The 27,942-nt window shown below is 30.8% G+C and overlaps 3 protein-coding genes across 6 annotated transcripts in view; all 3 read left to right on the forward strand.

Moving 5' to 3' along the window:
• The window catches only part of LOC113397731 (protein Wnt-7b-like), a 48,956-nt gene extending 25,803 nt beyond the window's left edge, over positions 1-23,153 (forward strand). Inside the window, exons 2-8 of one of the 4 annotated variants that reach the window (XM_064218610.1) lie at positions 6,318-6,449; positions 6,795-6,892; positions 12,295-12,406; positions 13,148-13,316; positions 19,175-19,374; positions 21,019-21,161; positions 21,895-23,153. In XM_064218610.1, the coding sequence (XP_064074680.1) occupies positions 6,318-6,449; positions 6,795-6,892; positions 12,295-12,406; positions 13,148-13,316; positions 19,175-19,374; positions 21,019-21,161; positions 21,895-22,046 (1,006 nt within the window). In that variant the 3' untranslated portion in view covers positions 22,047-23,153. The remainder of the gene's footprint in view (positions 1-6,317; positions 6,450-6,794; positions 6,893-12,294; positions 12,407-13,147; positions 13,317-19,174; positions 19,375-21,018; positions 21,162-21,894) is intronic. The other 3 variants (XM_064218612.1, XM_064218611.1, XM_064218613.1) reach the window with 3 other exon arrangements.
• The window catches only part of LOC135193967 (U6 snRNA-associated Sm-like protein LSm6), a 388,927-nt gene that overhangs the window by 358,653 nt on the left and 2,332 nt on the right, over positions 1-27,942 (forward strand). The window lies entirely within an intron of this gene.
• Positions 26,059-27,662, forward strand: LOC113403430 (GATA zinc finger domain-containing protein 1). The gene is made up of 3 exons (XM_026643970.2): positions 26,059-26,590; positions 26,873-27,059; positions 27,432-27,662. The coding sequence occupies exons 1-3, from the start codon at positions 26,180-26,182 to the stop codon at positions 27,596-27,598; spliced, it is 765 nt and encodes a 254-aa protein (XP_026499755.2). The 5' UTR covers positions 26,059-26,179; the 3' UTR covers positions 27,599-27,662.

The raw sequence follows: 27,942 nt of genomic DNA on the forward strand, positions 1-27,942 counted from the left end.
TCAATTAAACTAGCTTTCATCAAACACGTTCTTGGTGGTAGGACTTTGTGTAAGCCCGCCTGGGTGGGTACCACTCATCCATCAAATATTCTAAATAGCAATTCTGCCAAATAGCAATACTAGTAGGTATTGTTGTGTGCCAGTGAGCCAGTGTAACTACAGGCACAACAGACATTACAAAGCCAAGATTGGTGGCGCATGGCCGATGTAAGGAATGGTTAACATTCCTTACAGGGTCGTTGTCTACCTATTATATATTAAAAAAAAAAAAAAATTAACTCGGTCCACTTGGTGAACTACGACAGGCTGATTGTTGAGTTGCGCTGATAGAGATTTAAAACAAAAACTTGAAAAAATTGAATAAAATGATAGAATTACGTCAATCTGTACTAATATTATAAATGCGAAAGTAACACTTTCTGTCTGTATGTATGTCTGTTACGATTTCAAGGCCAACTATTGAATCGAATTTGATAAAATTTGGTTTCAGCAAGCTTGAATTCCAAAGATGATCAAACTTTTTATGCCCAACACCTGATGAAATGAACAACCCCTAAAACACGATCGAAGCCGCAGGCAAAACTAGTACACCATATTATAAATCGAACAAAACAAAAACGTACTATGACGTTTAAAACATTTAAGCAAAAAAATATTCAACTTTTAAAGAAGACTATAAATAAAATTAGTAATACCTTTCCTAAATGATAAAACAACATAATAATGTTTGTCCAATTTATCTAATCCGGTTAAGTGTTCCACAATTCATACAATTATTGCAGACAGACAGACGAGTGGGTAACACCGGTTCGTTATATAGATTTCGTTATGATAGGGAGAAATTATGTTTCCCGCCTCATAATCCATAGTTTTATGATAAGTTGATAAGAGAAATCCAGTCTATAGAGGTGTGGAAAAGTTCATTCATATTTATTAAATTTATTTTTTATTAAACATAAAGAAGGTAGAGTTAAATAAGGTTTTATATATTATTTTATTTTATTACATTATGCGTACAATACACTGTTTCAATATATCAATAATTAATTCCTATAAAAATAATGTACACTAAAGTTAATCTGTTATCTGTTTGAGTTAAATAATACTAAGTCTGATATAATATTCTTAGTATATCTATTTTAATCTCGTTCTATCACTGCCTCTAGCTTTATAAAATTTGAGATGACATACCATAAATATATGGTCTTAAGCATTCCATAATATCTGATAGCGTAAACTATTTAAAAAATCAATATCATATAGTATCTGCACAATCTTTCAGCCTTATATAGAAAAAATAAGCAACAGCATCTATTAAACTTATACGATAGCAGAGTGAGAAGATTGAGGATATAACACGGCTGTTTTATATTAAACATATATACAGAATTACATTCTGAAATTATTATTATATACAACAGCATTAACAATATTCGAAGATTTATACTAACCAATCAAAAGAGTATTTATTTATACTTTATGGCATTCTAATTAACAAAATAAATTATATTACAGAAATTATTTAATGTACAAACTTGGATTAGGTGCAACAGGCGACCTTATTTGCTAAAGCAGCGATCTCTTCCAGGCAAACTTTAGTCAGAGAACCAAATAAAAAAAAATTACGAACATTTACTTATAAAAATACCAACAAATATTTAGTAAAATAATTCTCTAAGCACGATGAAAGGACGAAATATACTATTTTTACAAACTACATAATGCAAACATGTTAATATATAAACCTGTATTTAGTTAATATATAAACCGAATTCGTACGTACGTCAAATAGATTCGATCGATAGATGTAAAAATAAAATGGGTAAATTTAAAAAAAAAAAAGTTTCAAAACATGTACGCTTAAGTTCTTTAACATTTCTCTACCAGTATAGTGAGTCTGGGGTGCGTCTCGTAATTAAAATGAACGTGTTATTTTTTGGAACGAAGTTCTTTTACTCGCCTTACATAAGAGTGTAAAAGAACTTCTTTCGTTCGAGAGTGCGTAATTTCTCGTTCCTTCTCTTTCTCTCTTTCTTTTTCTATTGTTAACGGTTTTATATAAAATTATTTAAAATTATTTTTGGTAAATTTTTAAACTCACATGGAATTTTTAATAACAATGCTTACATTTAATTTATTTTATTTTATCTGTTATTTAATACATTATATATTTCCAACGACGTAATTTTTAATACTATGTATCTAAGTATTGATAAAAAAATCCTGCTTATGTTTGCTTTTGACCTTCTTCTTACTCCACAAAACATATACATAGATCACGAATTTTACATATCAGTTCGTTCTCTAACTAGAATAACCCTTAGAAATGCGACCCGAACATCGATATAGTCCATTGTATGCAAATCCGCTCCTTCTAGTATCGATACCGTTTTAGTTTTATTCCCATCCTTATCGCAGACACAATTACAAATGTCAATATTAAGATTATTAACAAAAGCGCTAACGTAATTTCAATTATACCAAACTCTTTTAAATATTTGTAAGCAATTTGATTACCAAAGGTTTAAATCTATATATGTATATAAAGCGAAATACCACTCACGGTTTAAACACGAAATTTCAGAAACCATAACACCTACAAACTTGAATTTTGGTAGGTAGGTTTCTTATAGACATCCGTTAACAACGGATTTTACCCGTAAGATTGTATAACAGGGGTTGGACGTTTATATTTTATAAATTTCGCGCGGGTCAAGCCGCAGCTAGTATTTCAGCTAGTATCTATCTATGACAGATAAACCGTAATGATAAAATGTAATAAATAATAGAACAAATTATTTGACAATAATATCTTTCATCCGCAAAGATAAAAACCTCGGGCAATTGTTAGTATAATGGTAAATAAAATTTACAAATTTAGCATAACAATATTTATAAAGGTTGCAATTTGAACTGTATTCCTCTGACATAGGATCTATTAATATACCTTGTTATATTATTGAAATTTGTGCCTTAGTTGAGTTAGAAACAGGAGCTATTTTCATATATCTTAAAATAATGGACAGTAAAGCTATCGTCTCATTAATACATCGACGGTAATGACATGTACCAATTAACGGTGAGCCGTGACAGACCGAAAGGCAATTCACAACTCCTACACACTAAGAGATAAAAGGCTAGCCACACAACATTTTACTTGTAAAATAACATTAAGTTAAGAGAAGTAAGCTTTATTGATACTAAAAAGGAAATTCTGTTAGTTGTAATTTGTTTATCGGGACAAAATTACATTTATATTGTACATCTAAAGGTAAATTGAAAATTCGTTTTGGTAATAGACGATGATTTAATTTGTACGGTAATATTCTAGAATATTTCAGCAGGCATTTGGTTGAGCAGATGGTCATATGCACTATCTGAAGGTTCATAGCATAATAACAATAAACAATTTTAGCAAAATTAATCTATTGTCCATTTTATGATTTAATTTGACATTCCCATGTCCTCAAAATCACGTAAAAATCATTTCTTCTGAACAGTATGCACTTGTATTTGAGCACCCAATCGGGCCTTATAAAATATCCAGCGCAATTGGCAAGTCTCCTTTTGAAAACCGCCATATTTGAAATCTATGTAGACACCGTAATATATCTGCATGTTTTCAGATTTAATATTACTATATATTATGTATTTACATGCCATTGTTGTATTTTAATGACCTCCTGATAGATTCTACCATGGTGGTTACTCTCAAGAGAATAATCGTATTTATCCTCTGAAAAATCTAATAATGTATGGCTTCAACCGGTTATTTGACCATGGAATCTGCGACGTTGTAATCTAGCATTAGACGAACGGCAGCCCATAAAATATATGTAAAAAAGAAAGAAATTCTCGCAAAACCAATGCTAATAAAGACACAAGGAACATAACATCTCAGTTTCCGAGATTGGTCTGTAAATTTTAAAAAAAGATTCTATTCTAATGCAAAACTACCTAAATTAAACAACTCAAATAGCATATATTTCACTTGAACCGTATGCCTGACCAACCGTTTAAATAAGCCAGAGCCTTCTAAACTAATGTATTCTTTAATTTGCCAGTCATTAAACACAATTGTGCCGCAAACAATACTAAACAATCCGTCATAGTTCCGTTGCGCGCTAAATTTTTGTGACAATATGTTTCCCATCCGTTCATTTTAGGTGCTAATGAATGAAGTTTAATCTTTTTGTTACGTAGCTTATGGTGCGTTACCCTTGAAATACCTCGTTGGAACAAGCGATTTCAACTTTTCAGAAAGTCACCAGCAAAAAATACTGATAGACATTGATAGCAATTCTGTGTTAACAACTATTTTGCATTTCTTCAAAAAATCTCCAACTATTACGCAATATTGTTACGCACCTTGCGTTTCCACTTAAATAGGTTCCTTGCGTGCAACTTCTTTGTGCGCCTGATAACAATTCTTCAGGAACTAACCAAGTTTTCTTACCATTTTGCCATAAATTCCAATTTAAAATCATTACGAAACTCTGATCACTTTTGTGGAGGTTCAGCTGCATAAATTAATTTTAATTGCATAACAAATTATTGCATTACAAGTCCTTTGATAATCTTCCACAACACGCGATATCATACAAAATGATTTATGAGTATATTAATTTATTAGGAAGTATTAGCGTCTCTCAATATTAAATATACCAAATCAGATGACGATGACGACCATTCTTAGGACAAATTGTCTAAACTGTGTAGGACATATTACAGTTAAAATACTAGTTTTCTCGAATAATCCATTAAATTGACACATCCAACCCGACCAGAAACAGTTCAAGACCGACAGCTTTACGTGATCTTTCTAAGCAATGAAGTGTAAGCAGTGCCAATTTCTAGCGTCCGTACTATAACAGAGAGTTAAGTATCGGCCAGAACCGGGACTCATACCAAGACCTCTGGATCTGCGCTCTGACAAACTGGCCACTAGATCAAGGAACAGGTGATATTGACAAGTTTTATTAACAAAGTTTGTGAAATTAATTCGTCTAATTACTCTTCAATTAGCAGACCAATGTTAAATAAATCCGAAGAAGTGACGTCTTCAGAAATGAAAATAATAACAATGACGTTAATAATGAAAACTTATTAATGACATTTATTTACATAACTATGCTGCATGCATGTGTTTGTGTGCACGTGTTATATAAGCACAAGAATAATAATATTTAAGTTATAAACACATGAGCAATTTATTTACTTGGTGGTAGAGCTTCTGGATAGGTTTCAACCACTCAAAACATATTCTACCGCTAAACAGCAATATTTGGCAATGTTAATAGCTTAGCAATAGTGTCTTCCGATTTAATTCCGATATAACGCCTTAGTTCCCAATAGTGGTGCACTGACGATGTAACTGATGGTCCAATATTTCTTTATGTGCCGATGTCTACGACCGGTGGTGACCACTGTTAGATGGCCTATATGCCAGTCTGGTAAGACAAAAACGTTCCACTTGACCTTGACTATGTAAGCGATTGGTAGTTTATCATTATACCAGTCTATAGGTGATTGTGAACGCTTAACTTGTATCAGATGTATCGTTTGCCTACCGATTTTCATTAAAAAAAAACGTTAATTGAGATTTCTTTGGGAGCAACAACAACAAAACCTCAAGGTCGAGTTTCAATGCTAGCTTTGATTGTCTCTTAGTACACGTATTCATTATAGTTAGGTTTTCCGACGACTCTACTCATACGAAGCCTACCGTAACTGTAGCTTGTGTATTTTGTTGTTGACGGTAATAGTTTTTTAAAACGCGTTACATTACATTACATTAGCAGCCTGTAAATTTCCCACAGCTGGTCTAAGGCTTCCTCTCCCTTTGAGGAGAAGGTTTGGAGCATATTCCACCACGCTGCTCCAATGCGGGTTGGTGGAATACACGTGTAGCTGAATTTCGTTGAAATTAGACACATGCAGGTTTCCTCACGATGATATCCTTCACCGCCGAGCACGAGATGAATTATAAACACAAATTAAGCACATGAAAATTCAGTGGTGTCTGTCTGGGCTTGAACCCGAAATCATCGGTTAAGATGCACGCGTTCTAACTACTGGGCCATCTCGGCTATATTATATATATTAAAACGCGTTATAATTGTCTTAAGTTAATTGTCATTCGATGATTACGATGATATGATTACGTAATATAGAAAATGACTACTTTTAACTAGTTAAACAAACGATTTCACTTCTACTAAAGTCTTTAATTTGTGTATCTATTAAAATAATATTCTTACTATTTAAAAGATATAAATACATAATTAAATATATTAAATTAGTTAATATTCTTATAGGGACAGTGTATCTGGCGCTGTGTCTCTCGGCGCCCACCTCGTATGCGCACGCGTCGCCGGCCTCACTGACAAGCAACGTGCCATGTGTCGTTCGTCGCCCGCCGCAATCGCCGCCGTGGGGGACGGTCTAAGGTAATTTTTGTCATAACTTTTAAGTATTTTTATTGAAGCGATGATGTGTGCGAATATATCTATAATATATAAATCTCTCTTCGATGATCGAATAAAATATACTCCATATATGCAGAAATACTATTTAATTTAAATATACTTACTTAATTATTTTATAACTTGCAACACCACAGACGATGAACAAATTGTCTTTTTAACGCTCCTTACTTCTTCTTAAATGATTCGTAAAATTAAAAATAGTCGAGTCAAGGACTGGATGACGTCATAAATTGTGATATGACGGATTCATTTATTATAAAATGCTCTAGGGAATATAATTTAATGTTACTCATTGATTATTATCAGATTGGCGTACGCTGAATGTCGGTCGCAGCTCGGCGGATACAGGTGGAACTGTTCTGGTATTGGAGATGGAAATGACTTTGGACACGTAATGCCATTGGGTGAGTTATCTCTACCTTTTTATTTTTCTATCATTCACACACACAGACACACACATACAAACGCGCGCACGGTAAGGGAGGGTTTTGTAATTCACTGAGTAAATGCCAGAATATCAGTGCCATAAGATCGCCTTCGCATAAGGTGGTATGCCGTAACCGTAATGCTCTGATTGTTAAAACCTTTGGGTTAAATGTAGATTAATTTTAATTATTTTAAATCATTATTATTATTTGATACTGAATATTAGATGATGATAATTGTACTGGGTTTGATTATATTTACTGATTTAATATTCAGAAAATATAATCAAGTAATTCTTCTTGGCGCTATAATAAATGATGAGTAGGTGATACGTACCCAGAGGGGCTTGCACAAAGTAAACACAGCGTTGCATTTATATGACAACGCACATACGCCAGTCCTTTCTCGTAAATATTTAGATATATATGTGTGTTAATTGTACGATTATTTAGTAATTTATGTGTAATAAAATATTATATTATTATGATAGCCTTCGAACATTTGAAGATATCTATATAAATAAATAAAAGATAATTCATCACAGTTACACACGAATACATCTATTCGTTTTAACGAATTAATGAATGTGATCTTTTAAATTTTTTTGTTAAATACTTTGTCCATTGAAATAAAAAATAACCTCGTTTATACTCTATGTTCATAAATAATTATCTATATATAACGTTACTGTTGTGCAGTCCTTCATACAACTTAGAACAATGTATAAGTGATAGAAGACATTTTAAGATTTTAATATATGTATATTTTATTGTTTTTGATCGTACGTCGTGGGTAGTTAGGCTATTTCCAAGGTCTATATCATATATTATAATTTTACGAGCTTCAAACTCAGTAGGCAATCTCATCATTGATTACAACGACGGTTAAAATGTTTAAACATATGTAAAGTGCACCATAAAGTATGCATTAAAATAGGGCTGCCGCACGAAGCTTGGAAATAAAGACAAAATTCATCGTATTGATATTTATAAAAAACACATATAGAAAAAAATATCGTTAGTAGTATGTATAGTATTTTCTGAAGATTAAAAAATATAAATGGCAATGATACAAATTTATTCATCCAGAAAATTGAAATAAATACTAGTGAGTTATAATTTTGAACGGTTTAAATGTCAGACGTGTCCTGGGATAAAAATATGATTGGTAACCTTACATTAATAAGATGTGGGATAAAAACAATAAATGTTTACCATTCGTGAGCACGGCCCACAAAATCGTGATCGAGTAATAATGTAATGTTGATCTATGTACAGTGTGATATATATTCTGTATGTTTACAAATATCACAGATAATTAATATGTTAACATTATTATGATCGATTTACTGAAAAAGGAAGTATGACGTACGAACCACTTTCGTTTCGTATTTAGCTGATTATTCTAACGTCTAATGTTATGCAGCACTATTTAAATAATAACATTTATTTGACAGTTGATATACAATGGTGGTATTTAATATATATATTTTTTAGTTACTTGTTGAAGTAAATAAGCTATATGCTTTGCCTATAATCCAGTTAGATCAAGAGTTGTTTTTTTTATATATCCCTATGTTTTTACTGTAGTATTTATTTTTAATTATTATTGTTTTTTTGTAAGCAATTATGATGTTCTTCATTTTCTTAGACTTAAACAATATTGATTTAAAAAAAAATCTTCAATACAGGATTCAAATTTTTTTTTGTAACTTTAATCAAATAATAAAAACATTTAATAACAGCTTTTCGTACATTAATATTAATGATAAGTACGCGATTTTTTATGCATTCATACTTTTTCTTAAACTGTCTTTTTTATTCTAAACTTCCTTAGTATCTAATAAGAGCTTCTATTATAGTCTATGCGTCAAGGTCTACCTTATCAAGAATTTTAGCGATACTAATTATTCAGCCTTAAAAAAAAGACTTAACCTTCTCTAGCTAATTAATATAATGACTACACCTAATTATTTAATATTATCCAACAACATCCTGTGTATGCCCAGTAGCAGGTTTTTATAGAGCAAATGCCAAGGTAATTGACCTTTATAGATTAATACATATAGCAACACTTTGTTCTGGAGACTTTTTTTTCTTAAATCCGTTAATGGCTGAAACTAGTAAATCATTCACTATAAAGTTCATAAATAAAAAAAATTATGTCACATCTATAATGAATTAGTTAATCATTAAAGATATACATAATATATTTATAGTTTTAAATATCCCATTTATCACCTTAATATTTAGAAGTCGTTTACGCTTATGTTGGCGCTATATGAAAAAATAATGGCATTGTTTTTTTTTTTATGCGCGCACAGGATGACTTTTTTTCAATATAAGGATGTTGCTCGCTAAACCGCCAATTTAATGTCAAGTCACTAGAAAAAGACAACTTATTTTATTTAGCCTTATCTTATTTTACAGTGTTTACTTTATTATAAATTTATATTGTGAAATTTAAAATGTTTAAATTAGTGAGTGGAGGTTATAGTTGTGGTGAAAATAAATACTTTTATTAATTAATTAAAATATACTTATTATTTTATTATTGAATAAGAAGTAGATTTTTGTTTGTAATTAATCATTACATTACAGTTACAACTGAAAAGAGAGTAAGGAACTTACTAATATTGTGACATGTATTATCAACGAACCAAAATCAATCAAATAAATCATCCATTCACGTTTCTCGTCATCTCAATATTCATTCGAATGAGTATTTTGATAGGGCCCGTAAAGTAGGCATAAATAAAAATAAACCGCATACCAATTGCAGTAATTATCATAATAAATAATATGGTGTTTATTGTACTTTTATGATATAAATAATAATAAAGGTTCCCATACACAGTTATACAAATAGGTAATCAAGAAAAAAGAACGTAATCCGAACATTGGAAAGCAGTATCACACCCACATTGACACCGTGATTTATACTCTACGGCTAATTGACTTGTGTTTGTTTAGTGCTTCGCGCTTCCCGTTTATATGTCACGACTTCTTAATAATAAACAAATTTATACATAAAACTTGCTACCGAAGAAATAATTTAAATATTAATAATAATTAAATTAAGAGAGTTATTTAATAACAGTTTTATAATTATTCAATAAATATTCTACCGCTAAAAAAGTTTATGTTGTTAAATGTTACGGTTGATAGTTTGAGATGGAATAACCATCGATTTGCTTAAATACTTATAACTGTGACAACAAATTAAAAAAAGGAAACTTATTTTATAACTAACTACATAAACAATTCTAATATGCTTTATAACAGAATTACATTAGGTTACCTCAGTATAAGATTCCCTCTTGTAACTTATATTAAATACTATGGTAGGTATTTATTTATTGTATATATTATATAATATTTATGTATTATTATATATAATATTAAACCTACTACAACTACAACAAACTTATCATGGAAAAAAAAACATTTTATGTTCCACCATAGTCTTTTTGCCATAATGGCGTATACAATAATGCCCTATATATTCTTAAAAACATACATATTTTATATAATAAATTTAAACTCGCATAAAATAGTCACGATCCTTAGTATTCCTATTCTTGTTTGTTTTCTTCGGCCCATTCAATAATTACCTATTTGCATATAATGTACCAAGAAATTGAAACAGCAATATAAAATCGTGCTCTTGTAAAACGACCACGACTACGACACGAACACGACATCTTTGTCCCCGACCTGTCACGTCATGTTTATTGAAGTTTATTTATTTTATTCATAGCGATGTTAATTGAGAGACAGGTCCGAATGACTTTTGAATGGTCGCCATTTTGTTTACATTCGAACATTTTACGATGACAGATTGTTTTGGCGGCAAATTAATTTGAGGTTATAAAAGTTGAAATCAAAATGTTTATGTAAATTAATGTATCCGAGAATGTATATTTATAACATTTTTATGGTTTTGTTGCAATTAATATGTTGTTTTGTGTTCTCTGGAGACTTTTTAAAGTATTTTATGATATAATAAATTATTTTAAATACAAGTATTCGTTGATTGTTAATTTCAAACTTTTAAATAACTCTAACTTTTTGTGTGTAAATCAATTGTAATTGCCTTTATCATAGTTACATTTACAATGAGATCAGTAAATAGGAAAAGTTAATTGCTTAGAAATATATTTTTTCAATTACAAAGTATCTTCAGTTTATAAATTAGTATATATTTGTTTTATTTCATTAACTCTTAATTTTCCTCATAAAGAATAAGATTTGATAGAGATACTTAAGCTTAAAATATAAACAAATTCAATTACGTACACTCATGTTGTCGCTACTATTCTTGAAGTGGGCAACATTATAAAAAAAGAAAACATTAGCGGGAAAATTAAGGTTCTCTTCTGGATGCGCTGGAACCGAGAGGATTGTTATAACTTTATCTCAAATTACATTAAAACTCAACAGAAATTATTGTGATTTAATATAATTTCCAAAATATTTAATCTAATTAAAATGATTTATTTAAAATCAAACATAACATCAGATCTAATATACAATTACAATACAATAACATAATTTCCAAGTATTGCATTTTTTCAAGGAAAGACTTAATAAATCGCTACTACAATAAATATAATTCACAAACCTTCACATCCCTAATAAGGCGGCTATTCGTCGTGGTTTTCAATCGAGATAATTTAAATATTAGACATTATCGTCGGTTTGCGGCACGATCGCTAATAGACTTATTAGCCTGTCGCGATACATTTGACACAAGATATATAACAAAACTGAATAAGGTCGATCTTATAGTGACGCTTAAATAGACAATAATAACATTGTCATTATTAAATAGATGTCTGCACTTTTGAAGTGAAATTTCTAACTATGTTAATCAAATTTCTATAATAGAATTCAACGTCTGATAGCAAAGTAATGAAACTTTTCTACCGATAGGTTTTTTTTATCACTTGAATAGATGAACTGCACTTTATTTTTTATTAAATGTGTACAAACGTTGCTCGCATAAAAAAATATATCTAAAAACGAATGATTTGGAATGAAAATGACACTTAGGCCAAAAATAGTAGACGAGTAATATTAATTATAGTTTTTTTTCCCTCATAAATATATACATATTTTACTGATACACTCAGTCTACGTTCGATATATAAAAATTTTCTTTATAAGACTTTTTTATCGTTATTCAGAAACAAGGACTTATGAACACCATTCCTTTAAAAAAATAAAAACAAGTTATTTCATAAAGTAATATTAAAAAAAAAAAAAATTATAAATTTATCAAAATAAATACAATTCTATCTTAAACATAATATAGTTACTAATTCTAGTATTAATTAAAATGTTCCCTTATAGTTCTAAAGATTGGTTTTCTATTGCAGCTACTCGTGAAGCCGCGTTCACTTACGCGATAACGTCAGCAGGAGTCACGCACGCTCTGAGCACGGCCTGTGCGCGCGGAGACTTACCCGCGTGTGGGTGTTCTTCGAACAGGTAAAACATTCCACGCAGATGAATGAATAAAACTTACTTTACTATTTTCTTAGTTAAAATTTAAAAATTTTTTTATAAAAGGCTTAAAATCTATATTCGACATGAAATTTCGAAACAAAGAAATATCCTTTTCCGAAATTAGTCTAAGCAGATATGTCATATATTTCAACTTACCGTCATATGTTTTAAATCCAGAAGATAACCGTTACCCATGCCCAACCATTGTTTGCCCTGAGGATTATGTATATAACACTACATATTAGGATAATTAGAATTATTAGGGTATTATTTCATTCAAAATGTCGTCCTGCATTTCTTATTGGTATTATTCACAAAAATATCAACAGCGCTACAATACGCCTTCAGGCGTTATTTAGTAAAAGCCTCGGAATGTCATGGTTGGGAAAATGCCTAATTTGTTCTCAAGGACAAGTTTTGGATTGGAGCAGCGGAGTGGGGTTGCTCGAGTAAAGAATAATGGATATATATAAGGCATAATATACGGACCATGCAGGTTTTCTCATGATATTCCCCACGCAAAGCATCGATTGAATGATGATTACAAGTTAATCATATGACAGGTTATTATTACTTGTTACAATTTGAACCAAAGATCCACTGGTGCACCTCGACTCTTACTAATGTTTGTTCAACCACAAACACTATGAAAAAGAAAATTTCTTAGATCTTTCCCTATTTATAAACAGATATATAATTGTATAGTTTTATTTTAATTTTTAGCAGACGACGCTCACCGAGTCCTTCAGAACAGTTCCAATGGGGCGGTTGCGGGGAGGCCGCTTACGGCGCAAGATTCGCTCGGCGGTTCCTCGACTCGAGAGAAATGGAAGCTGATGCCAGAAGTCTGATGAACTTGCACAACAATAGGGTGGGGAGGAAGGTGAGCGAGGTATCTACACATGTTCTACGATAGGATCTTAAAATAATATAAAATAAGTCACATAATCAATATTTCATGATTAGTAAGAAGTATTTTCCTAGTAAAACTGAATTCATCTTTCCTTGAAAATAAGGTTTGTAGCTTTTTTTTAAAGTAATACCTATATTTTATCCTTCAGCAATAAATAAAACGTTTAACCAATTATTTCTCTTTTTCTTTCAAATAACAAATTATTGATAACAGAAAGAGATAATTATCAGCAAGTGACTACGCCATAAAGTCCATAGTATATAAATATATAATCTAATACTTTACATTTATGGGTCGTTTTTAAATCATAATTAACCCACTAACATAAACTCAAGCACACACATTTAATACGACTATTATATACTTATAGTAATTCGTTAATTATTTTTTAAATTCCGTGACAAGTGTGTGTTAGAATAGTACTAAATTAAAATGTATGTTTATAACAGATTTAATTTAAGCAACGAAACAGATATTTAGTGTTAGTGACAATACAATTTTACTCGGTCACTTAAACGAATTTTGATTTTTAAAAAGCTTGTATAGAACTTCATATATACAAGTAGATGTCACATTAAATCTCGAACTTAGTAAATAGAACATTTTGATTTTAATCAAAACTTGTGTTAAACAAACAAATATAGGCAAGAACCAAGTTTGTTTGAGCTCAATCTGTGTTTATAAATCATGACCTGCTCCGATGAATTTCTGTCACGAACCCAAACTAAAGCAGCGTGGCAAGCTAAACTCTAAAACCTTCCCCTTAAGAGGACAGGACACATTTTCTTATCAGTAGAACATTTACGACGAATTTACATATATATTTAAAATGAATATGACTTACAATACAGCTCATACAAATCCTCTATTTAATATTGATGAGCAATCTTTTCTAACTGAGTAAATTCCAATCCAATGGTAGAGATACAATCATGCATTTCGTATTAGCATAATTTCTAGAGTCGTAATGCTTGGCAATTTCTTCAAATGTATCCTTAATGTTATGTGATTGCTTTAACGTGTATCGGTAATACTGGCAAATCAGCGAGGAGATACAATTAAGGCATCCATGATATGTCGAACTCGAAAGTAGGTATACATTTATTCGTACAAGTTCGGATTTAATCGGATTCATTCGGATTAAGCGGATGTTATTGTTGTATTTTATAGCAAATAAATAGTGTTTTCTTATAAATAGTTTTCTATTTTAAATGCTAAGTGCTCTTTTATTTCATACTTGGTTTAAAAAAAATCTTATTTATATGTAATATGAACATACGTGTGTATTAAAATATTAATTATGATATTTATAAACGATTAATGTATTTGTAACATTGTTTACAATATAATCTAACATTTTAAAAGGTAATTTTAATAAGGTAATATATATAAAACAATAAACGTGCTTTATGTATATAATTTAACAATTTTTATTAATAATGCAAAAAATCATGTCCGTTTTTAAGCAAAGAGGTTTTATACAATCGCAAAACCGATCAAATGTGAACAGTCCCTAATTAAATATAATATCTCGTGTTTTCTTCAACTTTCCTCGAAGCGAGCCAGGGGGTCCAATTAGGTATTGTGCGAAACGATAGTCCGCTTTCAAAGGCTACAATTACCCCTGAAGCTAAACCGGCGAACTCGGATACTGTTTCCCATTTTACTCAGATTTTAAAATATCTTAGTAATATTATACTAAATTGTATATTATTTTAACGGACTACCGATAAAAATTATTGGATAATAGGGGTTCCAAATGTAAAAGGGTATAATTTTTAGGGACTAAACATACATTCTTATTTGATTTTTAATATTTATAAGCGTTAATATCTCAACGGGCTAACCAGGGGGCAATTCTGCTTATTATAACGATTATGATACGTTCCCGATTCTAATCAGATCCTATCAACCGAGCCATAACTGAATTGTTCTATTACTAGAATATGAAAACTGTAAAATGACAAAGATTACGTATCGATTAGATTACAATAAAGTAATAAATTATAATAATTTAAGTAGAATTTTCCAGTGGGGCTATTACGGTTAGAGCATAGCAAATATTTCTATCAAATATTTGTTGCGGATTGATATCAAATCAAATAATTAGCAACAGTTTTTCTAATCGTAATAGCCTCACAGATCAAATTCGCTTATGACGATTCTCAAATGAGAATAGATACATGTGTGCGTGTGCCAACACAAGTGTTCCATGTAGTCCCATACTTTCTTAATCTTTTCGGACAATAATCCGACACGATTAAAGAGAGAGATTAGGCGTAGGACTATTATATGATTTTCGGTGCACGGGAACGTCACAACGTCAACTTTCTAACTCGCACAGAATACCTCAACAGATGAACTCAATGACTTGTATTGTTTTATTTCAAATAGTTTTGTAAACTGACGAATGGGCCTCCTGATGGTAAGTGCTCACCACTGCCCGTAGACATTGGCACTGTACGAAATATCAACCTGTCATCATACATTGTCAATGTGCCACCAACCTTAAGAATCAAAGTGTCACGTCCCTTGCCTACAGTTATACTCACTTACCCAAATAAGCACAACGCGTTAAATCAAATCTTGTAATATCTCTTGAACTACTTGTAAATAAACATATTATCTATATATACATATCTATTTAAATGAATCCCTATTTCCTTTTTTCCCGACATCACGTGACCGGCTGGACAGATTGCACTAATTCTTTTTTCGTGTATTTGTTATTGTCAGGAGGTTCTTATGAGAAAAAAAATTAAGAAAGTTGCGTAGAATATTAGAAAATTTAAGACAGCTTTACTTTACGACCACGTCAACTTTTTCTATGTAATGTATATTGCGTTTGATTAGTGGCTTTCAGTTGTTTGACATTTGGCAGAATACGCACTGCAATATTCCTTTAAAAGATACATCGGTCAGAATTATATTGTTAAAATAATGAATTTATCATTAATTATAAATGCACATTTCATAGTCGGCTAGCATTTCCAATTTTGATAAATAAATCGCAAGGACAGTACCTAATTGTTTTTCGAATCAATCTTGAAAATCCATATTATTTACCTGATTACTTATATATCGCCTGTTCCCGTACGTTAAACAATACCATTTTGGAATAATAATAATTATTATTTCTTATTAATTATACCAATTCTAATTCATAGTTAAGACAAGACAAAGTAGACATACCTAACTCAGCAAGTTACAAACAAAACATATAAATCGATTAAACAGAAACAAACTGAACCTTCAGTCGAACACTTATGTAGAAGAAAAGTTACTTAGATCCACTCATTTAACAAAATAATTCAAATAAATTACATTAAATATAATAATTTATACCTATATAAAACATAGTAACTATTATTATAATTTACAATTATTATTTAAATAATCGATAAAATTACTTATTACTGTTATACATGCGATCGTTAGGCAATGCCTAATATTTGGGCGGCAAAGTTACATTGCGCGTATTGTAGAATATGTTTATGTCTAGCAGTTAAGTCGTTTAGCCTGAAGACAACTTCGCTACACTTACACTATTACGGTTCACCAGCTCTCATCGTTATGATGTATTATAGAAAATACCAGGTACTTAACGTATAAACGCTGAAGAACACATGCCGTAAAGACTAATTCACATTTAATATATTGCAAATATTTTTGTACATGAAAAAACGAATGCGATTAAAATTTAATAAGTCTAAAAATTTTAAGAAGAATGTCATACATCCATAGCTTGTTGACATTTGCCAAATGTCAGTTTGCTGAATTTTGGACTTGCTTCCTTCGGTTAGACTCTATTGACAGGGGTAGAATAAATTATGTATCCAACTTGCTTGCAAAATAATAATATCAAGTTTGTTTTTAAATCATCGGTTGATAGAATTTTTATTATTCCAATAAAATTAGCTATTATTAAACGATAGTCTACTTTTACTTACACAAGAAACAAAATTGTTTCCAGAATTTTAAAAATATTTAACTTTCACATTAGTTATGGCACAGATAAAAAATAAATTTAATAAATCCACGCAAATGCAGAGCCGCACGCAATCCTCACCCTATTAGCAGATAAAAATGGTTGCATTTTAAAATAATTACAACCATTTCCTTTATATTTGCATAATTGCATAATGTTCACATAATCGTCTCAAGTAGCTTGCAATTTGTACCTACTTGTAATTCTTGACGGTAAAAATGAAAAAAAAAAAAACAAGTTCAACAAACTTATGACGCTTCACAAAACGATGGCTCTCACTTATAACGCATAAGTTCTTTGAGATGACGCCAGCATCTTTTACCTTTTCATAAATAGTAGAAAGGCAAAGGTAACTAAATCATCTGCCTATAGGTGATGTTATTACTGTACTTAAGTCCCAAAAAATAAATCTTTGCCATTCTTTACCACAGCAGAAATGCATAGTGCAGCATTATCATGACCACTCACCATACCTAGAAGGAAGAATACCGGGGACGCATTAAATCCTGCTGCTGCATTAAATGCTGTTTAACAAGTAGTGACAGTTAACAATTCAATTGTATTACGAAAGTTTGCGGTAATATTCAAATAGGCAATAGCCTATCTTCACACCAAAATCTTTAAAAAACAATTTACCTTTAATAACAATAAGTAATAAAGGGGCAGCATAAATATTCGGACCTCAGAAAATGATTTTAGCGAATGTCGATAGAACAGTTAAATAATTATTTGAAGATACTTACAGCACTCACAAAACCAGTTCATTTATGTTTTATATTTCGTACTTAATATCTCAGTACATAGCACAGTACGTACATAATTTATCATACGAGAATTCAGAAATACAAAAGCTACTATTTAACGTCATAGTGCGGACGAGAGTGTGCACCTTCTAGGACTTGGACATGTACTCCTCGCCGCTAAAAAGCCCTGCATTTTATCACATCCTTATTTAATTACCGTCACAGATTATAGTAGCAATGAGGGGACTATCGATTGGCGCCAAAATAAAAAAGTAACTAATTTGAATGATGTACATGGCTAAACAAATTTTGAAAATGGAAACAAACAATTCTTAATTTTTCAAGTTATAATTTTAATAATATCAATGATGAAAATATTTGACACAAATAGTTTAAGATACAAAACTGTTTATAAAAAACAACTGTATATATTCGTTTTGTTATTGCGCTTATGGCGAAATCTTATTTGAATAATTTTCTGAACCACCAGATAAGATAGTCGTGACCATTGTACACTGAGTTACGAAAATCACGGATTTTATGATGTATACGAGAAGGTTTAAGAACCATTTGTTTTATTTAAAACATATTCTACGTACAAACAACGATAGTCGATACCATATAATACCTTTACATGGTATCGTTGTTTGTAATTCCGATAAATATTTAAGTGCGCCAGTTATTATGACAAATTTCACGACGATTACTACAATTTAAAGTTGTTTTAATAAGTGGTCACCACCGCCGCTAGACAATGGGCGCAATAAGAAATATTTACCATTCCTTACATCGCCAATGCGCCACCAACCTTGGGAACTAAGCTGTTATGTCCCTTGTGCCTGTAGTTACACTGGCTCACTCACCCTTCAAACCGGAACAAAACAATACTGGGTACTGCTATTTAGCGGTAGATTGTGTAATGAGTGGGTGGTACCTGCTCAGACGGGCTAGAACATAGCCCTACCACGAAGTTAATACATTATTCTAATAGCCAACTTCTCAATAAGAATCTCAATTAAGAGACTACTGACCTCTGATCAACGTCAGGTGGTCTGTTTATCTGCAATCGTAACATTCAAAGAATATATTTTCATGAATTTAAACAGGTCGTAAAAGATTTAGTTAGACGCGAATGTAAATGCCATGGCGTGTCCGGCTCCTGCGCACTCCGCACGTGTTGGCGTGCGTTACCACCCTTCCGAGCGGTGGGTGCTGCCCTACGAGAGAAGTATCACAGAGCTAGACTCGTGGCGCCACATCCGCCACCGGCCACTCATGCGCCGCAGACCCATCTTGTTATACGAAGGTGAGTTAATAGATTTGTTTGCTTAAACTATAAATTAATCAACCAAAAAATTATAATTTGACAGACAGAGGAAAAAACCTCTATTGTCTTTGCCTATCTATACTAAGATTATAATAAAAGCGGAATTAACTCTGTCTGTCTCACTGACTGCTACTCTTTCACGACCAAATTTTGAAGAAGCAAGCTTGAACCCCAAGGAAGGACCACTAATTTATGCCTAACACCTAACGACTAACCCCTAAAACACGTTCAAACCCACGAACGAACACTAATTCATTTACAAATAAGATATAACTTTAGTCGTAACGCCGCAAAGTATGAGAAATTTCCTACAATCGTACAGATCATGAATATGAAATGATTTTCCAACTTTGACCTTAACTCGTAACCGGATGGGGGACAGTCTGACTCACATTCTCACCTGTTACCTATTCTGATTATTAATATATAAACTCGTCAGACGACTTCGTTCAATTTATAAAATAAAGGCCCATCTTAATCCAGGGTGCAAAACGCAAGGGCGTTGCGTATTGGTAAACGCCTCACCGATAATGGTCAAATCTTGGCCCATCGGAAATGTACCACACGACACACAACTATTATATGTCCAATTAATACATGCTCCTCGTGTAAGGCCTCTTTTATTTTTGACCATTTCGTATAAGTACAGGTAATTAATAAAATACATGTAGATTTATTTTAATATAAAGGTTTATTACAAAATAATGTAACCACAACATACTACCAATATGTATAAAAAGGCCAGTTTCTTTCTCTATCCCTCTATTGGGCAAAAGCTCCTATCCTGTTGAGGTGACGAAAACCTTCTACCATAATTAGTTTTCCTTTACCATCAATCATAAAAAAAATCAAATGACTAACTTTAAAGCTACACCTAAAACAAACTTATATGTATATTATATATATATCGTTCCTTCTTCAAAAGAAATACACGTTAAATATTATTAAGGATATTACAATAATTGCCTATCAGTGATTTGCTTTTGAAGATTCCTCAAGATTCCTCTTTATTTTTCTGCACATCTACGGCTGCAGCTCTTCAAACTGAGACCATAACCGATTTTTTATGTGCAGCTTTCGTCCCATAATCACTGGGACAAAAATTGGCTTACGCTATTAATATATAAGATTTGAGCACAATAACGTTCCAATTACCGTATTACGTATATAATCAATCCTTTAACTTTTTTATTTGATTGTGTAATAACTGTTAGCTCATGACTATTCAACGCCCCTTGTAGTTGTTAACACCAAACTGCGTAGGATTTAATTTATATCCCTTTAACATAAATAATGCAATTTTGTCTTAAATTAATATTGTTTTTTTATTTTCTTTATTTTGTTTTGCGTAACAAGTTTTCTTACACCACAAAATGTAGATTAAATTATATTTTTAAAATATGAGGATACATTTATTTTTATCTTTCGTAACTGCAAAATTGGTAAACCATTATACATAAAACTTTTACCAAAATATGCAGCGTATTTCGGAGAAGATTTTGGATTTTAGTACATAATAAATGGCAGTCAAGGTTTGAGAAGGTTATACTGGTTATTATTAAAAAAATCTACGGATTTTAATTATAAATTTTTCCTTTAAAGCAATATGTCCTAACCCTACAGGTCAAGACAGAACGCCGGCGTAGGCAGGCAACCTCGGAAGTCAGAATTAGTGTACCTAGAACCATCCCCATCTTACTGCGAGGCGGACCCCGCTACTGGATCTCTGGGAACACATGGACGTCATTGTAACAGAACGTCAAGAGGTAAAAAATTTAAATGCATTAATTTTAATTTATGTTATTTTGAATAAGAAATCTGTATTCTCATTAATATTTTGTTGGTTTATTCTGCTTTGCCCCAAACATCGGTGTCAACAAATTACGCACCATAAACATAATATGTTGAAAAAATGACGTTTAAAGTCGTCTCTAGGAAGAGAGATTTTTTTTATATTGGTAATGATTATATTCACGGCATTTCACAATGATCATTACCTGTGCCTTATATTTCGTTTGACATACAGTTAAATGAATTAAAGTGGAAATAAGTGGTTAAGTGTAATAATTATATATAATAATTATTAATAAATCTTATGAAATACGTAAATCTAAGGTTTGTTTACCTTTTTTTCTACTTCTGTTGGTTCTACTAAATTTAGTGCTCAAATGTAACAAGTTTTTGTGTGGGGGAAGCATTTAAACCAAAAAAGCGCGGCACAATTGAACCGAAATTTGGCCGAATTTCGTATTCATTAATAATATACATTTATGAATAGAAAATAGACATGTGCCTTTTTGATCTTATATCAAAATATTAATTAATTTTTAGTATAGAAATTCTTATGATGTATTTAAATTCAACATTCTATTTAAATATATATATCTATATTACCCAAATTTATTATTTAATCAGATTCAATATAGGCAAAAGACGTGCAATCTAGTAATTTAATAAGGTAGGCGAACAAGTATAAAACTTATATATATTATTTTTCAGGCGAAGAAGGCTGCGAAACTCTCTGCTGTGGTCGTGGGTACAACACTGTGCGCACGGAAGAAGAGACTAAATGCAACTGTCGCTTTCACTGGTGCTGCCGCGTGTCCTGTGACAAGTGCGTCACACGCAGCGAAGTCCACATCTGCAAGTGAACGACATCTAGCGAAGAGTAGCGACATTACGTTGTATAATTTTAAATTTGACGGAAGTATTAGTTGATAAATTATATATCAATTATTGCTTCTCTTTTTTTTCGAATGATTTTCGTTTTGTGAATATTGCGACTAATTTCAAAATTATTATAGGTAATTAATAGTTCTTATCAGATGTAATACAAACCATATTATAGTTCTTAGTGCTTAAAATGAATGATGTAAAATTATTTGAATGTAAGATATAATTATTGCATTAAATACATTTCAAAGGTCAACCCTACCACTATCTACTTCTATTCTAGATAATTCACCTCGCGTTTATGTAAGACAAAACAAAAATTATACCATAAATGAAGATCGAAAACAAATGTCAATTAGCTCAGTTTTATGTCAACATTATAAAATATAATCAAACAAAAACTATAGATTAAAAAAATATATCACAAATTCATAAAACTAAGATCATAAAGGTACTTTTTACAAGCAATATTTGTTTATATTAACAATAATTCACCATTGAATTACAAATTCTTTTATAATTATATATATATTCTGTACTCGTTTTTTTTCTTAATTTGTGTATTTCTCACCAGTATTTCTCACAATTAACTTTTCTTAACTTTCATTTAGATTTAGATGCAACGGCTTTAAAATTATATATAAGTTACATTAGTTATCTATTTGGATTTATAAAGTGTCATCTAGCGGAGAATAGTGTCAATAAGCATATTATTAAGAAGATAACTGTATGATATTTTGCATTTATTAAGCTTATTTGTATTGGCCCATAGAAATTAATATGTTTCTGATAATACTTTTTAATAAGTCAATTGTAAAGTAACATTAAAACATGCCTTCTAAAATAAGCCATTGTATTTATAAAGCTTTGAATAAAGTGTCTTTCATTTATATTTAAAAGCAAATGACTACAGCAATTACTTAAAATATACAATAGATCATTATATAGCGATAATACTAATAAGGTATGCAATCAAATGGACATAAATCATAATATCATAAGTACTTATTAAATCATTCCGTTTAGCTTAAGGTCTAACTTATTCATATCACAATACGATTTTAAATAAACTTTTTTCACGTCTATTTTGTTTTTTTTTTTAAATCATAATTTATATATTTAAATACCTATAATATGATGTAAACTAAATAGGATTCATAATATGAATGATGTGTAACTTATTCTATAGCCATCCGTATCAATACTTTGGTTTCAAATATATTCCAATTACAAGGGTGAATGACCCAATGTAATTACAGGTACAAGGACTTAACCCATGATAAATGACGCATAGACAACAAGAAGACAAGTCAGTGACAGACAGCGAGGGGAAAACTTTGTTAGGTTATTCGTATACTGAAAATAACATAAAAAATGTTAACACGCCTGGATTTGTATAATGTTTAAACGTATTTCATACCCTAGAGTTTTGACAAATTAAAAATTAATTGATGTTTTATAGTATTAAAAAATAAAATATGATCAGTTAATCCATGAAGATACTCCCCACTATTTTAGGAAACTCATTTTTACTTTTATATTTAAAAATACATATTTTTGAAAAGATTGAACTTCATCGTTATTTCAATCTGTCTTTTAAATTAGTGTCGTATGCCCATAGTGACCGTAGAACTCACACTCCAGCATCTTACATTACATACTAGCACTGTAGCGATTGGAAGAAAGAGTAGGGCGCGAGGATTAAACTATCTATAACAAATATCGTATTTCTTTTAAGATTATAAGATCTTTTCTTAGTTTCTAATTCAATTAAATCAACTCCCGTACTAAGAAAACATCTTTTAGATATTATTTATTTATAAAATTTAAACATCGTAAGTTTTTTCTTTTCATTAAATCGTATAATCATGAGTTATGTCGAATAAAATTTATCTACCACTCACAAGCCGTTCCTGCGCCACATGCTTCCTCATATTTTTATAATGTCGGTAATTTTTGACGTAAAACATATATTGACGCACCCTGGAAGTAAGGCCGACTCGTGTGCTATGATCGCATTATACGGGGTGGTACTCTTATATGCAGTCATTCTACTTACGCTGCCCCTCCGCCACCGCTCTCTTCTCGATAGTATTACTTTATTAAGATAAGTTATTTAGTAAGACAGGTAACGACACTATATTCTAATAAGTTTAATTAAATTCGCGCTTGTAAAGAGTATAAGAGTTAATACATTTAGTACTTTTTTTTCGATTTATGAAAAAAACATTAAAGTGTACCCTCAAGTTTAAAAATTGTGTAGAATTTTTAAACTTGAGGTTGAGGTAAAAAAATCTTGTAGAAGTTTAAAATTTACATAATTATATAAGACTGTCGATCTCCAAAGACGCGTTTCAAACAAATAACAATATTCAACGATAAATCAGGGCCTCGATTCAAGAAACATTAACGAGAACTTTGACTACGTCATTACCATTTTGTCAAAATTTGACGGCGAATTGAGCTGCTATACTTGCATTAGCAACATCTCACACGTTAAAATTTACAAAATAACATATCCTATGACGTAGAGCACTATTGTTTATCTATCTTTTTTCCGGCATCCCTTAATAAGCTTCATTTTAAAGTAGCAGATATATATGCGTCGACAGTTATGCGTCAGCTGAATACTTAGAATCCGAAATAATCCATTCAATCTTATACTGATAACAATTATCATCAATCATTTTATGTATGTACGCAAACAATAAGAGATTTTTACAGAAACTGTGACGTACTGTTAGCGCAAGGATCAAGCGTGAAATTGTGACTTCTATTGCTCGATTACATAAGGATAGTAACTTTCATGGAACAATGTCAAGTAAAACAGGTTTTTTGTGAAACATATATTTGTTATATTAACATAGACATAAAAAAAATTCTTTGCCTTTTCCTTTACCAGTTGATCCAGGGTCTGAAATCTTAAATCGAGCCGGTGCATTATTAACTTTAAATGAAATTGTGTAACACGATATTGAAGTTCCTAGATCTAGAAAAACTTGGACTACCTTGATACTAGACAATATATCTTGTCTGAGGTACTTTTCTTATCCTTTCTTTATCTTTATTCATTTGTTATAATAAAATAGGTACTAATCTGTCTTAGTATTACAGGAGACTACTTAGAATGATAATGTAAATATAAACCAATTTCATAGAGAATTATATAACATTTAATATTTAGATTTTCGATAAAAAATGTTGCACGACAAAACAGACGGATGGATTAATTTAACTTGCACATAATTATGACTAATTTCCCAACTTTATTTGGACCCAAAAGCTACCGATATTCAACAGACCTTAGCTTCGTTATAAGTTTTAAGGCTTCGTACGAAATTTGCTATGAACTTCAATTGTGTCACTAACTTTTAATGATGACATCTGTCACCAAATTACGCACCATAAACATAATGAGGTATATGACATAGTCGTCTCTTGAGGTAGAGAAAAAAATGAATTGTTAACGATTATATATATTTACGGCATTTCACAATGATTGTTATACCTTTGGTGCCTTATGTTTCATTTGACATTCAGCGTTGGTACATAAATTCACATAGTCCGAAATCATGAGATAAATCTCAATAGCGATAGTTTGTACGTTATAAATTAAACTAGACAACATCGCCATAAACCATGCGGTAAAATAAATTCACTGGACATGTAATCAGATATAGGCCGTAATTTACCAAAACGAGATTTATATGCAAATCAAATGTAAGCTGGGCGGATTTCCGTTGATTTATATTTTTGCTTAATTTCATTGTTAATTACCATTTTTCTACTTGACGCTAGGTGGCGACTGAGTATAAATTAATAATATTCAAATAATTATTGAGAAATAATGTTAGATTCACAATACAGAAGAAAATTATTTTTTATATTATTCCAATTATATACTTAAAAATATACTAAAGTATTGTTACGTTTAAAAACCACAATCGCAGTGGACAATGTACATATCTGTCTAACCTATTTGACAAGTGGATACAACTTCAGATTGTCAAACTCCAAACTTTGACTATATTTTTGTTTATGTCGCTTATTGAATATTTTTAAATTAAAATAATAAAGTTACAGAAATCCACTTAGATGAAAATTATCAAAAATGCCAAAGCCGACATGTGTTCAATGTAATACAAACGATTCACTGCTCTGGCGGAGTGCAGAAACCGGTCAAATATGCAACGAATGTCACCTTACAAACACTGCAAATAAGGAAGCCAAAACCGAAGCCAACTTTATTAAAACCGAAGGAGACGATAAGAGGGAAGAAAAAGACGATATTGATAGTAAAAATGTGAAGACTGAAGGTGAAACAACGCCAGCAAAGGCTACTGGAAAAGGTACTCGAAAAAGTACGCGCTCAACTAGATACAAAGCGAAAACGCCAGCTCCTGCGCCATCAAAGCCCGCAGCGCCCCGCGGACGAGGTCGAAGAAGTATTTTTAAAAGACAACCACTAAAAGCGCCTACAGCAACAGCAACAGTTGTTACAAGTGAATCTTTATTTTTTAAGGTGAATTTATTTATAAGTAATTTAAAAACTCTTTGCTGATCATAATTATCTTTAAATTTTAGTCTAATTTAGTTATGTAAGTGAGGTGATTTGTTCCATTGTATGTTTGTACAGAATTTTAATAAACAGTTTGTTTAAAAACTTAATACATTTTGTAATTATAACATTAATATCAACCACATAACAATTTGGATTAATAAGAGACTTAATATTTATACTAATTAACAATTTCAACCTGTTTATTTAAACTAAAAAAATGTTATATATCAATTATTTCTACAGGGTACATACATGCAAGTTGGTGATATTGTGTCAATGATAGATATTGATGGAGGTACATACTATGCTCAAATCCGTGGTTTCCTTACCGACCAGTATTGTGAAAAGAGTGCTGTCGTCACTTGGTTGCTGCCGACAAAAGCAAGTCCACCTCCAGAGAAAGGATTTGATCCAGCTACTTACATTATAGGTAAATCCTTTTAAGTTATCAAGTAAACTGATATTGTTATCAAGTAAATTGTTAGTTGTTAGATATTGTGAGGATACAAACAAAATTAGTGATTTACAATATTGATTCCACATACTTGATAGAATATGAAAAATGAAAATTTATTTTCTGTCTGTTCTATAAAAAAAGATTTTATTTAAATCTCATATAATATTTAAGAGTAATATATCAAAAGTTGTTTGGTGATTATGATATCTTTATTATTAGTATTTCAACTATTAATAGTCCTGTTTAATAAATAAAACTTCTATTAAAATAATTCTTTTATTTTTTATATATATAATAAACAGTGAAGTTTTGAAAATAATTTAATTTTGAAAAAAATCTTTTCAGGACCCGAAGAAGAGTTGCCCCGTAAACTAGAATACATGGAGTTTGTAATGCATGCCCCTTCAGACTACTATAAAGCAAGCAACAGCCCATATCCTTTAACTGACAATGAATTGAACAATTACTCTGGTTTTATTTGGACGACGCTTGAACCTAAAGAAAAAACATAAAACTATATATTCTTTATTTAGGTTTATGTAGCCATTTAAGGTGTTTAATAAATGATTGTGTTTATTTTTATTTTTTACAATAGTTGTTAATCCTAATTTATTATATGTAAATTAACTGTCTGAAAATTTTCAGTTATAATTACATGATTTATTTTGAATTAAAGGATCAATTTTTTAAAATTTTTATGTGATAATTTTGCAACAAATAGAATTTTAAATAATATTAATTATAACTGGTAGGATATCAAATTTTGCATGGCGTTATTGACTATTCTCTAAAGCTCTATATCTAGATAATTTGTCTATGACATTTGACATTAGTTGTAGACAAATCAGAATAAACG

Source organism: Vanessa tameamea, chromosome 23, assembly GCF_037043105.1.
Source record: "Vanessa tameamea isolate UH-Manoa-2023 chromosome 23, ilVanTame1 primary haplotype, whole genome shotgun sequence".
NCBI lineage: Eukaryota > Metazoa > Arthropoda > Insecta > Lepidoptera > Nymphalidae > Vanessa > Vanessa tameamea.

Bases quoted from the DNA above. Each gene is read 5' to 3' on its own strand.
- LOC113403430 (XM_026643970.2), top strand. From the start codon at position 26,180: ATGCCAAAGCCGACATGTGTTCAATGTAATACAAACGATTCACTGCTC. The intron at 26,591-26,872 runs GTGAATTTATTT...TTATTTCTACAG, and splicing joins GTGAATCTTTATTTTTTAAG to GGTACATACATGCAAGTTGG. The intron at 27,060-27,431 runs GTAAATCCTTTT...AAATCTTTTCAG, and splicing joins TCCAGCTACTTACATTATAG to GACCCGAAGAAGAGTTGCCC.